General features: G+C 44.7%; 1 protein-coding gene across 2 annotated transcripts in view; it reads right to left on the bottom strand.

The window, feature by feature from the left end:
* Positions 1-15,977, bottom strand: part of Myh13 (myosin heavy chain 13) — a 60,999-nt gene that overhangs the window by 22,201 nt on the left and 22,821 nt on the right. For both annotated transcript variants that reach the window (XM_087569275.1, NM_001427462.1), the window contains 7 exon segments: positions 15,514-15,587; positions 15,324-15,411; positions 5,923-6,040; positions 5,052-5,175; positions 4,222-4,358; positions 3,520-3,775; positions 1,401-1,643 (listed from right to left, as the gene is read on the bottom strand). In XM_087569275.1, the coding sequence (XP_087425401.1) occupies positions 1,401-1,643; positions 3,520-3,775; positions 4,222-4,358; positions 5,052-5,175; positions 5,923-6,040; positions 15,324-15,411; positions 15,514-15,587 (1,040 nt within the window).

The raw sequence follows: 15,977 nt of genomic DNA, 5'->3' as shown, positions 1-15,977 counted from the left end.
GCTTTCAGGCAATAAACAGAAGCTTCCAGGTACGAGGTTGGTAGCTCTCACCTGGGACCTGAATCCAACCAGCAATATATTTAATTTGTAATGTTTTCTGAAATGCTATCGACATTGGAAAAATGAGAGTCTACCCTATATCCTGATGTTTGGCTCCTTGGGGAAGTCTAAACCCCCAGCAGTGTTGGGACTGAGTCATGGCTGCTAAGGGGGGGGGGATGGGCAGCTGGAGGACAGCATTAGCTGCAGTCTCCACCCTCCCTGTTGTCCACTTCCATTACTTGCTATCATTTATCCGTCACTGACTCTGAGTGTCATCTGTCCTTGTCCTCTCATGTCCAGCAGGCTTCATCCTTTGTCCTGCTCATGGGTAGCCCTTATTAGGTGAACCGTGCCCTGCACATAAGCATTCTTGTCAAGCTTACACTTCTGTGCTGTGTGCACGCACTCTGTGTTCACTTCACGTGCTCTCCTCCCCACTGAGCACCAGCTGCTTCATATTCGTCTCTGTTACCTGATTCACCCCACCTGATGCCCCAATGGAGCACTGTGCTCTCCCTGTGACTCTAACACATCCTATGACATGGTTCCCTGTTCTGTCCCAAGCAAAGCTACTGAAAGCATCCATATATATGTTTTCATATATGTTTCCCAAACCCTGATGGGAAACTTCCTTAGTCTACACCAAAACAAAATTGTTGGGAGCATAGGATATATAGATCCTCCCTCCCTCCCTCCCTCCTTCCCTCCCTCCCTCCTTCCCTCCCTCCCTCCTTCCCTCCCTCCCTCCTTCCCTCCCTCCCTCCCTTCCCTTTTATACAAGGTTCTTATGTAGCTCTGGCTCTCCTAGAACTTGTTATGTAGACCAGGCTGGCCCCAGGCTCACAGAGATCTGCCTGCCTCTGCCTTCTGAGTGTTGGAATTAAAGGCATGCACAACTACTCCTGGACATTTTAGTTTTATGTGCATGGGTGTTTTGTCTGCGTGTGTGGACCTATGTATACCATGTGTGTGCGGTGCTTATAAAGTTCAGAAGAAGGCGTCAAATCCCCTGACTGGAATTACAGACTGTTGTAAACCACTTTAGAAGAGCAGCCAGAGCTCTTGACTGCTAAGCTGTCTCTCTAGCCACTAGATTCCTAATTGGACTAAGTAATGCCAACTGGCTTTCTCTACATCCCTCTAATAAAGCTTGAGGGTGCCTGTATCCAATCCTTGCTGTCAAGGAAATGCACAAGTTAGCAAGAGCCCCAGAGTTGAAGAGAGCTTGTGAAGGGGAGCTCAAGGATGAGGCGTCATTACTGGCAGCTGCTTGTTCTGTAGACCAGGGTGGCCCCAGTTCCCGCCTCCCACTTCTAGGTGATGAGTGAGGACTGGTGGAAAGCCTGGGGTGCACCCACCTTGTTCTCCGTGGCATGCTTTTCCTTCTCAACCTTAGTCAGGGTCAACTCCAGGTCGTCGATGTCTCTTTTGAGAGAAGAACACTTGTCTTCCAGGTTCCTCTTCTTGGCCACCAGCTCAGAATTCGTCTCTTCCTCCTCCTCCAGCCTCTCATTCAGCTCCTTGACCTTTGCCTCTAGTTGGATCTTGCTTTTGATGAGACCCTCGCACCGTTCCTCCGCATCCATTAGATTCTCTGTTTCCTGAAAGAGCCGGGGTCACTGTGAGTTCCGGTCAATTATTTGTAAACCCTGGGAAGAAAGGACCTGACCCTCTAAAAAGCCAACATCCAAGCCGAGCTGAGGAGTAGGCTGGGTGTACATGCACACAGGCATTTACTCGGATGTCACCCATGTGCTCTCTTAACTACTGAGGGCGTCATCATGGACAGCCAATCACTCAAAGTAATTTCACGCGAAGGCACTCATGCAGTTTCAGGTTCATTGTACACAAGAAAGCCTCTTCCTTCAGTCGAATACCACGTGATCCATGTCCTCCGTGCTAGACAGAACAGATTGGTGTTTCTGAACGTCTACTTGCTACCTGTTAACATTCAACAGAAGGGGGCCATCCATGTGTCCTTGGCAACATGTGTCCTCCAGCAACAAACCAGGAGATTAAAAACACACACGACGCTCTCTTATTCCCTCTTACCCTCTTTTCCCCTTCTTGCTCTTTGCTCTTCTTCCACATGGGAACACACACACACACACACACACACACACACACACACACACACACACACACACACGACTAGGTGACTGAATTGGCCCATGACCCAGAAGACCGTAGTGAATCTTGATTATGGAACCGAGACTGGCTAATCATGTTCATAAGCTAAAGCAGCTGACACCTTCCCATTGTAGAGCATTTAAAGCAATAGACACACAGTGCAGGGAAACGGATGGAATGAGACCGAGAAGATTCCTCGCCAGTGCTCTCCGAACCTCTCGATGCCTCAGCACACGCTGGGCACTGGACATGCGTCAAGGCCTCCGATTCCTTGACAACCATTCACTGTGAGTAGTGTTATGACGTTCACTATGTATGGTATGTATGCATGCATGTATGTATGTCATATGTATGTATGTTATGACGTTCACTATGTATGGTGTGTATGCATGCATGTATGTATGTCGTATGTATGTATGTTATGACATTCATTATGTATGGTGTGTATGCATGCATGTATGTATGTCATATGTATGTATGTTATGACATTCATTATGTATGGTATGTATGCATGCATGCATGTATGTATGTCATATGTATGTATGTTATGACATTCATTATGTATGGTGTGTATGCATGCATGTATGTATGTCATATGTATGTATGTTGTGACGTTCATTTTCAGATGTGAACATGAAGGCACACGAGAGAACTAACTGGGCTGAAGTCCCACCACTAACAAATGGGGAGTCTGGGAGGCTCGCCCAGCTGGCTCTAGGACTCCTGTCCTCTGAGCCTTGGAAGGCGGTGCTGCCCTGCCATGGAGAGCACTCTACTCAGGGGTGAGAGGAAGGGAGAGCACATGGTTGTAGGTAAGGGGAGATGCAAGGAAAGTCTCTGAGGGTTTTATTAAGGGAAAAAATACATTTCTTGGAGAGAAGGCAATTATGATACCAGAATATTGTGGCCTGTGAGTGTGGTTACATCCATACCCCCCATTTCTCTTGTAAAAATGAATTCTCTAAAAGAGTTTTCAGAGAATAATCATAGTTGAAAATCATGTGTGGAAAATTAATTTCTGTTTTCAGTTGGGTTATTTAATTTTAGTGATTTATTTTTATTGATACATTTAAAATGTGAATTTAAACATTTAAAAGGTGTTTTTATTTTATGTGTGTGAGTGGGTGTTTTGCTTGCTATGGAAGACCAGAGAGAGCATAAAATTACTCTGTCAACATGTCTGGGGAAATCAAGGACAGCCCTGCTCCTACTGACCGGGTAGTGCTGCAATACTTGGTAGGACCACTAGGTGGCACCACTGCCTCTTAAATAGAGAGCTAAGGGGGCCTTCCTGCTCCTTCACTGTCCTGGGAATCTGTTTTGCACCCTCCGGTAGAAGAAACTTACAGACTGGACTTGCAACTGGAGGTCGTTTTTTTCCTGGAGCAGGGAGACCATTTTCTCCTCCAGCTCCTTCCGACGAGCCTCAGATCTAGCCAGTTCTTCCTTGGCTCGTTCGAAATCCTCCTTCATGGTGGCCATCTCCTTCTCAGCCTCTGCACTCTTCAGCAGGGGCTTGATCTTGAAGAACAGGTTCATCCAGGGCCAGTGCTTGACGTTCATGAAGGAACGAACATTGTACTGGATGCAGAAGATGGCCTCCCTGTGCACCCACAGGACTCGGATTAATTACCAACAGTACTCGCTAGCTCGTTTTCCATTTGAAACCCTCCCCGACAAATCTCAGATCAGATTCTTCATCGGAACTCAGATGGGTAGAAGGGGGCACACCCAAGCTTTGCAGACCCCATGAGTCTATGTGAACGAGGGCACTGGAGGCAGCAGGAAAAGATTAAGAAGAAGGAAGGCTGAGCCCTCCGTGCCAACTCCAATATGCGAACCAGGCCAGGGGCTTAACTCTGTCTAACCATAAAGACGCCACTGTGTGAGGTATTGAAGCTCTCTCTGCATGTGTCTGCTTTCCATGAATCTGTGAATGAAGGTGGGGTTCATTTCCCTGTCTCCAGTGCACAGGATGGCTACTCAGTCACGAAGCAGGAAGTGATTCCTAGCGCTGACTAGGAAGGGTGGGTAGGAGAGATGCCTTACCTCCTCTCCATCATTTTCTTGAACTCCACCCTCATCAGGTAGCCCCTGCACACTGCCTGTGTGCGTGTCATTAGCGTCACCAGCTTCTCGTCTCTCATCTCTTCCAAAAGCCCCAGGAGCCCAGCTTTGAAAAACACCTGCATTAAAAAAGAGACGAGGCCAGCTATCACCTCAGCAGAGGTTCAGTCAGTCTCGCGACTGAACCTGTTTCTTCCCAGTTCCATCCTCCACACCCAGAGTTCATCCAGGCCTCACTTTCCAGTGGGTCAGGTCTCCAGATTTGCACCTCTTGGGCTGTTGGTAAGGCAGTGTGCTCTAAAGTAGCTTCCAGGTTTATTAGCCACTGGACTGGTTCTGCAGGGCCCACTTAAAGGCAATCAGGACAAACCCAGAGAATAACCACAGGGCAAAATTGTGCCCAGAATAGGAGCAAGACAGTGATATATATATCTGGGTGGCTGTGCGCAGGGCACATGCATGCACACACAGTGACCAGAAATCCTGTGGTTATAATTACCCTTCTCAAGCCATCTACCCTGGAACCTGTCCTATGTTCTATGCATTCTGAGTCTCTTTCTTCTCTTTGAGAGTCTCTCTTCTGACTCCCTCTAGGATATGAGGGTTCCCCTGCTTGCTGTTCTATTTTCTAACTTAAGCTTCTTGCCTCTTAAAGATCAGCACAGAACCAGAGCCCCCAGGCACTGTCCCAGGGCTCCTCTGCCTGGGCTGCATGACAAGGCTGTTCAAGTTGATCAGCAGGAGAAAGACCCTTCCTTCTGAGCACCAAACTAGCTGCAGGGTTGCAGGAGTCTCCAGCCACCTGTTCCTACCTTGGTATGGCCGAATCGGAACTGCTCTCGGTCCACATCAATGGAGTTCAGGAGCTTCTCAGAGGCGTTCTTGCTGTCAATGAACTGCCCTTCTGGGATGGCACTGGCATTAAGGATCCGGTACCTGAGGAGAAGAGACCGTGGTTCTGACCTCTCAGCAGGGTCTTGTACCTGAGACCAGACCTTCTAGAACCTTCTGCTCCATTCTTAAGAAGGTAAATACTGTTCTGCTAGCCTGGGAGAAGGGAGAGCCCAGAGACAGAAGCAGGAAGGAAGGAGGAAGATGGACTGAGCATGTAGCTCAGAAAATTTGCCTTCAGAGGCAATGGCTCTTCTCTGACCCGGAAGAGATATGAATTAAGCTGTGGCTTGGAGACCTCAGTCCTACTACCCCTCAGGGGGTCTGGACTTCTGGAAGGAAAGAGGTATTCTGGAGCAGTAGGTCTCAACTGGAAGATTCGGATCCCAGGTGTCACCTGGTAATGTCTGGTGCCTTTGGTGGTTACAGCACAGAAATGTGGCCTGTGGTTTGCAGCCAGCATCTTTGGGTAGAGATTAGAGATGCTGCTGGGATGCTCTAATGTACAAGAGCATCTCTATATAAAGGATCATAGAGCCCAAGTGTCCATCAGTCCTATGATGAGACATCCTTTTTTAAAGTGACAGACCTAACCTGTCAGGTGACAGGTGACAATAGACCACTTTGGACATCCCAAAACTTACACTGGACATGGGCTTGTTCTTGTGGCAAAGTGACGCTTATAGAAAACCCTGAGAAGCTTGTTATTTTGCCAACCAAGGGTACTTTGAATGGAGTGTGTCTATAAAAGCTGTCCCCAGAGGAGATAGATATACGGAAAAGGTAACCTACCGTTGTTTGAAGTCAGCATAGAGGATTCGGCTGGGGAACCCTTTTCTGCAGATTCGGATGCCCTCCAGGACCCCATTGCAGCGCAGTTGGTGCATGACCAGGTAGTGGTCCATCACACCTGGGGAAAGCGCAGGGTGTGGGGCATTGGTGGCTTTTCACTATTTGTCTTGATGATCTGAGACACCATGGACTTCGTTAGTATCAACAGCATTTAAGTGTGTTGATACTCGCACCAAATGGGACTCTAGGAGTGACTGCAACTTGTATAACAAGCCTCGCAGAGGAAACTGCCCCAGTCTTCCTGGGAGACTCCAGCAGCCCGTGGCCATGAGAATAAGAGATTTATCCTGCCAGAGCCTTGGTGACTATGCTCTGAGGAAAGCAGGGGCATTTGGAAAGGGCCTGGGACTTCCCAGTAGACAACCTCATGAGACTTCCTGTCTCTGCTCAAGGGTGAAAATGTCTTAGGTGCAGAATCTGCAAAACCAGAGGTGAAACAAAATCGAGGCAGAAGGGAAGGTAGGAGATGGAGGCTGAGTGTAGGGGCCTGGTGGCCATCTGCTTAGCACCTGTCTCAGGAAGCGGGGGTCAAGTGGAAAAGTTAGAGGGCAGAGGAACCAGAGAAGCCAAGGCCGCTCTTGGTAGCCAGCCTGGCTAGAGGGTTAGAGAAAAGAGACTGTGGCCATGGTGGTTTCTCACTGCAAGCTTTCTAAAGTTGCTGGGGAGGGGCACAGCTCATTGTGGCTTTGACTTCATCTTATAGAAATTTCTAGAATGTCTACAGGTGTTCCCAGTTGCTCTGAAGAGAGCTTTATAAGTTTTCATAGCTTGACTGGAGCTGTAGCCACACCTAGGGCAGTAATTATCATCTTTGTGTGACCTGATACACGTTAGTCATTAACAGCAGCGCTCATCTTAGTCGCCTTAAGGCAGACTTTGTGCAGCTAGTGGCTACACCATACTGTGCAGATGTAGAACACTGTCATCGCTGCCCAAAGGTTTTCTGGGTGGGAATTCCCTGCAGAAAGATCGGTAAAGACTGAGGAGGAAATATCTCTATCAGAATTCCAGATGGATTTGTGCAGGCAACCACAGACATTTCCCCCTCCCTCATTTCCTCCTGGTTTTGATTCCTTTCCCTTTCAATGGTTAATGGCTTCATTTTATCTTGAATAGAAAAATCCATTAAGGGACTCTTAAGATTCTCATGGTCTTAGGGTACTGTTGAAATTTCTCTGCCAGCCTAATCAAAGAATGAGTTATTCTTGTTGGCAAATTTCCAACATTTCTATTTCTTGGTGATATTAGAGAAATGTTTAAATATATAAATAAACTTTATTTCTTTAGTAACACATTAGTATTCATTTCTCTTGATTTTATAGCATGCAATATTCGTGGTTTATATTTTTCATTTTCACATCTCCTCTTAGTATCCACTGAGTTTTTAATTTTAACAGAGGCACAAGGCTCCCAAACCCCATGGGAGAGAGAGAGCTCATCGCCCAGACGTGTGGGAAATGTTGAGACTGCAGGGCAGGAGAGACCGCCACTTCTGCCCACCTTTGCCCACATCCCTGGCCCAAGAGGAAACTGTATAGGGCCTCTAAGCACAGGAAGATAAGGGCACTCAAGCTGCAGGAGCCCTACAGTCCAGACTTGAACGGACTTGGTCAAATAGCCCCCTGCACCCAAATCCCATGGGAGGGAAAGCTGGACCTTCAGAGGGGCAGACACGCCTGAGAAACCAGAGGAGACTACTCTCTGCCCACATTTCTGACTCTAAAGGAAAACACCTAGTGCCAGCAGGGCTCCTTGCACACAGGGACCCAGAAGTAGGGGCAGGCCCTTCTGGTTCCTGCCCACAGGGACAGCTGAAAGCCAGGGGACAGGAACAACTACATGCCTGAAAGCAGAACACGCTGTTCCCATAACTGGCTGAAAGAAAACAGGTCTACAGCACTCCTGACACACAGGCCTATAGGACAGTCAAGCCACTGTCAGAAATAGCAAAACAAGGTAGCACCAGAGACAACCTGATGGCAAGAGGCAAGCGCAGGAACCCAAGCAAAAGAAACCAATTCTACATGGTATCATCAGAGCTCAATTCTCCCACCAAATCAAACACTGAATATCCAAACACACCAGAAAAGCAAGGTCTAGATTTAAAATCACATTTGATCATGATGATGGAGGACTTTAAGAAAGACATAAGGAACTCCCTTAGAGAAATGCAGGAAAACACAAGTAAAAAAGTAGAAGCCCTTAGAGAAGAAACACAAAAATCCCTGAAAGAATTACAGGAAAACACAATCAAACAGGCGAAGGAATTGAAAATGGAAATAGAAACAATAAAGAAAGCACAAAGGGAGACAACCCTGAATATAGAAAACCAAAGGAAGAGACAAGGAGCCGTAGATACAAGCATCACCAACAGAATACAAGAGATAGAAGAGAGAATCTCAGGAGCAGAAGATTCCATAGAGATCATTGACACAACTGTCAAAGGTAATGTAAAACTGAAAAAGCTACTGGCCCAAAACATACAGGAAATCCAGGACACAGGATAATAGGTATAGAAGAGAGTGAAGACTCCCAACTCAAAGGACCAGTAAATATCTTCAACAAAATCATAGAAGAAAACTTCCCTAACCTAAAGAAAGAGATGCCCATAAATGTACAAGAAGCCTACAGAACTCCAAATAGATTGGACCAGAAAAGAAACTCCTCCCATCACATAATAGTCAAAACACCAAATGTACAAAACAAAGAAAGAATATTAAAAGCAGTAAGGGAAAAGGGCCAAGTAATATATAAAGCAGACCTATCAAAATTACACCAGACTTCTTACCAGAGACTATGAAAGCCAGAAGATCCTGGACAGATGTCATATAGACCCTAAGAGAACACAAATGCTAGCCCAAGTTACTGTATCTATCAAAACTTTCAATTAACATAGATGGAGAAACCAAGATATTCCATGACAAAACCAAATTTATACAATATCTTTCTACAAATCCAGCCCTACAAAGGATAATGAATGGTAAAGCCCAACACAAGGAGGCAAACTACACCCTAGAAAAAGCAAGAAACTAATTGTTTTGCAACAAAACAAAGAGAAGACAAGCACACAAACATAATCTCACCTCCAAATATGAAGATAACAGGAAGCAACAGTCTCTATTCCTTACTATCTCTGACCATCAAAATGGAATCAATTCCCCAATAAAAATACACAGATTAACAAACTGGATACGTAATGAGGACCCAGCATATTGTTGCCTACAGGAAACACACCTCAGAGACAAAGACAGACACTACCTCAGAGTAAAAGGCTGGAAAACAACTTTCCAAGCAAATGGTCTGAAGAAGCAAGCTGGGGTAGCCATTCTAATATCGAATAAAATCAATTTTCAACCAAAAGTCATCAAAAAAGATAAGAAAGGACACTTCATATTCATCAAAGGAAAAAAAATCCATCAAGATGAACTCTCAATTCTAAATATCTATGCTCCAAATACAATGGCACCTACATACATAAAAGAAACCTTACTAAAGCTCAAAGCACACATTGCACCTCACACAATAATAGTAGGAGATTTCAACACCCAACTCTCATCAATGGACAGATCATGGAAACAGAAATTAAACAGAGACATAGACCGAATAACAGAAGTTATGGATGAAATGGACTTAACAGATATTTATAGAACATTCTATCCTAAAACAAAAAGATATACCTTCTCCTCATCACCTCATGGTACTTTCTCCAAAATTGACCATATAATGGGGAACAAAACAGGCCTCAACAGATACAGAAAGATAGAAATGATCCCATGCATCCTGTCAGACCACTGCGGGCTAAAGCTGGTCAATAACAATAAGGAAAGAACACCCAAATATTCATGGAAGTTGAACAATGCTCTACTCAATGATACCTGGTCAAGAAAGAAATAAAGATAGAAATTAAAGACTTTTTAGAATTTAATGAAAAGGAAGGTACAACATACCAAACTTATGGGACACAATGAAAGCTGTGCTAAGAGGAAAACTCATAGCTGTGAGTGCCTGCAGAAAGAAACAGGAGAGAGCATATATCAGCAGCTTGACAGCACACCTAAAAGCTCTAGAAAAAAAAGAAGCAAACACACCCGGGAGGAGTAAAAGGCAGGAAATAATCAAACTCAGAGCTGAAATCAACCAAGTAGAAACAAAAAGGACTATACAAAGAATCAACAGAACCAAAACCTGGTTCTTTGAGAAAATCAACAAGATAGATAAACTCTTAGCCAGACTAACCAGAGGACACAGAGAATGTGTCCAAATCAACAAAATCAGAAATAAAAAGGGAGACATAACAACAAAATCAGAGGAAATTAAAAACATCATCAGATCCTACTACAAAAGCCTATATTCAACAAAACTTGAAAATCTGGAGGAAATGGACAATTTCCTAGGCAGATACCAGGTACCGAAGTTAAATTAGGAACAGATAAACCATTTAAACAACCCCATAACTCCTAAAGAAATAGAAGCAGTCATTAAAATTCTCCCAAATGAAAAGAGCCTAGGTTCAGAAGGGTTCAGTGCAGAGTTCTATCAGACCTTCATAGAAGACCTCATACCAATACTATCCAAACTATTCCACAAAATTGAAACAGATGGAGCCCTACCGAATTCCTTCTATCAAGCCACAATTACTCTTATACCTAAACCACACAAAGACCCAACAAAAAAAGAGAACTTCAGACCAATTTCCCTTATGAATATCGATGCAAAAATACTCAATAAAATTCTTGCAAATCAAATTCAAGATCACATCAAAGCAATCATCCATCATGATCAAGTAGGCTTCATCCCAGGCATGCAGGGATGGTTTAATGTATGGAAAAACATCAATGTAATCCACTACATAAATAAACTGAAAGATAAAAACCACATGATCATTTCATTAGATGCTGAGAAAGCATTTGAAAAAATTCAACACTCCTTCATGATAAAAGTCCTGGACAAGACTGAACACCTAGTGAACCTGATTGTTGGGGGGAGGGTAGTAATGGGGGGGGTGGGGAGGGGAAGCCCATATAGACAGGGAGAGGGAGGGGCTAGGGGATGTTGGCCTGGAAACCGGGAAGGGGAATAACAATCGAAATGTAAATAAGAAATACTCAAGTTAATAAAGATAAAAAAAAAAAAAAGACCTGGACAGAACAGGAATTCAAGGCCCATACCTAAACATAGTAAAAGGCATATACAGCAAACCAATGGCTAACATTGAACTAAATGGAGAGAAACTTGAAGCAACCCCACTAAAATCGGGGACTAGACAATGCTGCCCCTCTCTCCCAACTTATTCAATATAGTTCTCGAAGTTCTAGCCAGAGCAATCAGACAACAAAAGGAGATCAAAGGGATACAGATTGGAAAGGAAGAAGTCAAAATATCACTATTTGCAGATGATATGATAGTATATTTAAGTGATCCCAAAAGTTCCACCAGAGAACTAGTAAAGCTGATAAACAACTTCAGCAAAGTGACTGGGTATAAAATTAACTCAAATAAATCAGTAGCCTTCCTCTACACAAAAGAGAAACAAGCTGAGAAAGAAATTAGGGAAATGGCAACCTTCATAATAGTCCCAAATAATATAAAATACATCGGTGTGACTTTAACCAAGCAAGTGAAAGATCTGTATGATAAGAACTTCAATCCTCTGAAGGAAGAAATTGAAGACGATCTCAGGAGATGGAAAGATCTCCCATGCTCATGGATTGGCAGGATTAATATAGTAAAAATGGCCATTTTACTAAAAGTGATCTACAGATTCAATGCAATCCCCATCAAAATTCCAATCCAATTCTTCATAGAGTTAGACAGAACAATTTGCAAATTCATCCGGAATAACAAAAAATCGAAGATAGCTAAAACTATCCTCAACATAAAAGGACTTCCGGGGGAATCACTATCCCTGAACTCAAGCAGTATTACAAAGCAATAGTGATAAAAACTGTATGATATTGGTACAGGGACAGGCAGATGGACCAGTGCAATAGAATTGAGGACCCATAAATGAACCCGCACACCTATGGTCACTTGATTTTTGACAAAGGAGCCAAAACCATCCAGTGGAAAAAAGATAGCATTTTCAGCAAACGGTGCTGGTTCAACTGGAGGCCAGCATGTAGAAGAATACAGATCAATCCATTCTTATCACCCTGTACAAAGTTTAAGTCCAAGTGGATCAAGGACCTCCACATCAAACCAGATGCACTCAAACTAATAGAAGAAAAAGTGGGGAAGCATCTCAAACACATGGGCACTGTAGAAAACTTCCTGAACAAAACAGCAATGGCTTATGTTCTAAGATCAAGAATCAACAAATGGGATCTCATAAAACTACAAAGCTTCTGTAAGGCAAAGGACACTGTTGTTAGGACAAAATGGCAACCAACAGATTAGGAAAAGATCTTTACCAATCCTACAACTGATAGGCTTATATCCAAAATATACAAAGAACTCACGAAGTTAGACCGCAGGGAGACAAATAACCCTATTAAAAATGGGGTTCAGAGCTAAACAAAGAATTCAGCTGAGGAATGTCGAATGGCTGAGAAGCACCTAAGGAAATGTTCAACATCTTTAGTCATAAGGGAAATGCAAATCAAAACAACCTTTAGATTCCACCTCACACCAGTCAGAATAGCTAAGATCAAAAACTCTGGCGACAGCAGATGCTGGTGAGGATGTGGAGAAAGAGGAACACTCCTCCATTGTTGGTGGGATTGCAGACTCATACAACCATTCTGGAAATCAATCTAGAGGTTCCTCAGAAAATTGGACGTGCACTACCTGAGGACCCAGCTATACCTCTCTTGGACATATACCCAAAAGATGGTCCATATAACAAACATATAACAAAGACACATGCTCCACATTTTCATAGCAGCCTTATTTATAATAGCCAGAAGCTGGAAAGAACCCAGATGCCCTTCAACAGAGGAATGGATACAGAAAATGTGGTACATATACAGAACGGAATACTACTCAGCTATCAAAAACAATGATTTTATGAAATTCATAGGCAAATGGATGGAACTGGAAAATATCATCCTGAGTGAGGTAACCCAATCACAGAAAAACACACATGGTATGCACTCATTGATACGTGGATATTAGCCCAAATGCTTGAATTACCCACAGAACACATGAAACTCAAGAGGGATGACCAAAATGCGGCTGCTTCACTCCTTCTTTAAAAGGGGAACAAGAATACCCTTAGGAGGGGATAGGGAGGCACAGTTTAGAACAGAGGCTGAAGGAACACCCCATTCAGAGCCTGCCCCACATGTGGCCCATACATATACAGCCACCAAAGATAAGCCACTAGATAAGATGGATGAAGCAGAGAAGTGAAGGCTGACAGGAACCGGATGTAGATCTCTCCTGAGAGACACAGCCAGAATACGGCAAATACATAGGCGAATGCCAGCAGCAAACCACTGAACTGAGAACGGGACCCCGTTGAAGGAATCAGAGAAAGGTCTGAAAGAGCTGAAGGGGCTTGAGAACTCATATGAACAACAATGCCAAGCAACCAGAGCTTCCAGGGACTAAGCCACTACCCAAAGATTATACATGGACTGACCCTGGACTCCGACTGCATAGGTAGCAATGAATAGCCTAGTAAGAGCACCAGTGGAAGGGGAAGCCCTGGGTCCTGCCAAGACTGGAGCCCCAGTGAACGGTATTCTTGCAGGGAGGATGGTAATGGGGGGAGGATGGGGAGGGGAAGCCCATATAGAAGGGGAGGGGAGGGGTTAGGGGGATGTTGGCATGGAAACCGGGAAAGAGAATAACATTTCAAATGTAAATAATACCCAATTTAATAAAGATGGAAAAAAAAGAAGAAAAAAGAACAGAGGCACAAAACTTTAAGGTCATGCATATTGATGAGACACAGTATATTTCAATACGTGAATGTGATTCCTACAGGTTCAAATCCCAACTGTGCTATTTACTGACTGCATGCATGAAAGGGGACCTTCGTGTCTTAAAAAAAAAATAAGGGCGTGATGCTCCCAGATGTGAGTTGATGAGAAGATGTTTTGTAGCTGGGAGGGAGAGCAGAGACACAGAACTGGAATGGTTCAGACTGAACTTGGCCAGCAGACTGAACTGGGCCATGGAGCTTGGGGAGCGAGAGAGGAAGAGAAGAGAGAGGGGGCAAAGAGAGTTCCCTGGAAACCCAGAGACCAAGAAGCCAAGAGACCAAGTGAATCCTAGTCAAAATGGCTGGGTTATAGATGAGTTCAAGAAGCTAGGGGAAGGGAAGTAAGGCTCAGGGCCTCAGGAGGTTGGGGTAGGGTAAGAAGTGCTAAGAGGAGCCAGGACTCTCTAACAGTACAACCAGCGCTGAGAGAGACCAACGTGCAGTGACTCACTTTGATTGTCAAGTTGGTACCCCAGGCATAGTTAATGGAGAAGCTATCCATCCAGTCTCTTTTGCCATAGATAAGGAGAATGACTGCTCCTCTCAGCAGGCAGAAACTATCTTCTTAAAAGCCAGGACTTTTGTCTAAATGCTGGACTTTGGAAAAAGGAATTTCTTGAAATCTAACATGTCTCTACTTCTTCACTTGTAGAATATGGAGAATAGTAGCTTCTACCACAGAAGGTATAGGTATGAGTTGATGTAACAGGAGGAAAGCAGCCCTGAGCCCGTGGAAAGGAGCCCCTGGGCATGTCATTGTTGTGATCTGAGGCAAGAAGACAGGGTCAAGGATATAGCTCCTGGAGAGTCAAGGGCAGGGAGGAAGGCAGAAGAACACAGCATCTGGAAGAACACTTAAAACCATCATCTTGTGATGGTCCCATCAGGGCAGGGGCCATGTAAGACAGAGGCCTTTTCTAAAACTCCACAGAAGAATCTTGTGGGACAGGATACTGTGGGAGACTTTGAAAGGCAGTGACAGAGCAGAGGCTAGATTCTGTTGTCCCAGGTGCCTCTCACGGAAGCTCATTAGGAATTTGAGTTGAGTTCTGCCAGGGATCGTGCTGTCTTGGCTCCCAGCCCTATGGACGCACTCTCCAGACGGCCCATGCATAGTCCTGTATTGCCTTGGTAAGAATATGTCGAACCTGCTTTTCTTTTTTCTTTTTCCCTTTTGGGTTTTGAGACAGGGTCTTGTCGCGCCGCCTCAGCTGATAACAAACTACAACCTTTTGGCTCAGCCTTAGGGACTCTGGGATTGGCAGTGTGCACCTTTGTGCCCATGTTCTGAACTTTAAATGGTTTCCTGAGCCACCGTCTCCTCTCCTCTTTCCAACCCAACCTTAGGAATTTTGCACACGTTTTAGTGAGTCCTGTTCTCTTCAAATAACAACTCCCCGGGAGAGTCACTCACCAGGAGTCTTGGTCTCATTGGGAATCAGGCATCGCACAAAGTGAGGATGGGTGCTCCTTAGGTTGGTCATCAGTTTGTTTAAGTTCTCCTGGGATACAGATAAAAGCAAGCACATTTCTCTCAGCGCACACCATTTTACTCAGCAGAGAAACACGTGAAAGAGGAAGGCGCCAAAGGAGAAACCGCGTACCCTGAACACAGCCGACACGGTCTGGAAAGAGGAGCCCTTCTTCTTGCCACCTTTCTTGCCTCCTGCAGAGTCACCTGCAGAGGGACACACAGAGCTGGGGTCTGGAGCAATGCTGGGGGCCTAGGGGCAGGATCTGTGTACCCCATGACAAGAGTATTGGCTGCATTGGCCCAAGTTCTGTTGGGCTGTTCTCAGCTCACACCTAAGCTGCCCAGACATGGGAATACTCAACCTTATCACTGTGCTAATGGCTGGGGTGGGCTGAGGTGACATTTAGCTGAGAGCATAATACGCAGTCTTGGTGCAGGGAGAGACAGTCCTCTTCATGGGGAATCTGACATTTAGTCAAATGGGTTGGGGCATTCTTCTTCATGATTGGAATCTCTCTCATGTGTTTACCCCTTTTATTATTCATAATTTTATTTTTTGGTTTTGAGACTAGGTCTTGCTATGTAGCCCAGGCT

This window comes from Rattus norvegicus, chromosome 10 (genome assembly GCF_021556685.1).
Source record: "Rattus norvegicus strain SHRSP/BbbUtx chromosome 10, alternate assembly SHRSP_T2T, whole genome shotgun sequence".
In the NCBI taxonomy this organism is placed as follows: Eukaryota; Metazoa; Chordata; class Mammalia; order Rodentia; family Muridae; genus Rattus; species Rattus norvegicus.
The sequence above is the reverse complement of the archived record's forward strand: the minus strand, read 5'-3'. Positions and strand labels throughout refer to the sequence as shown.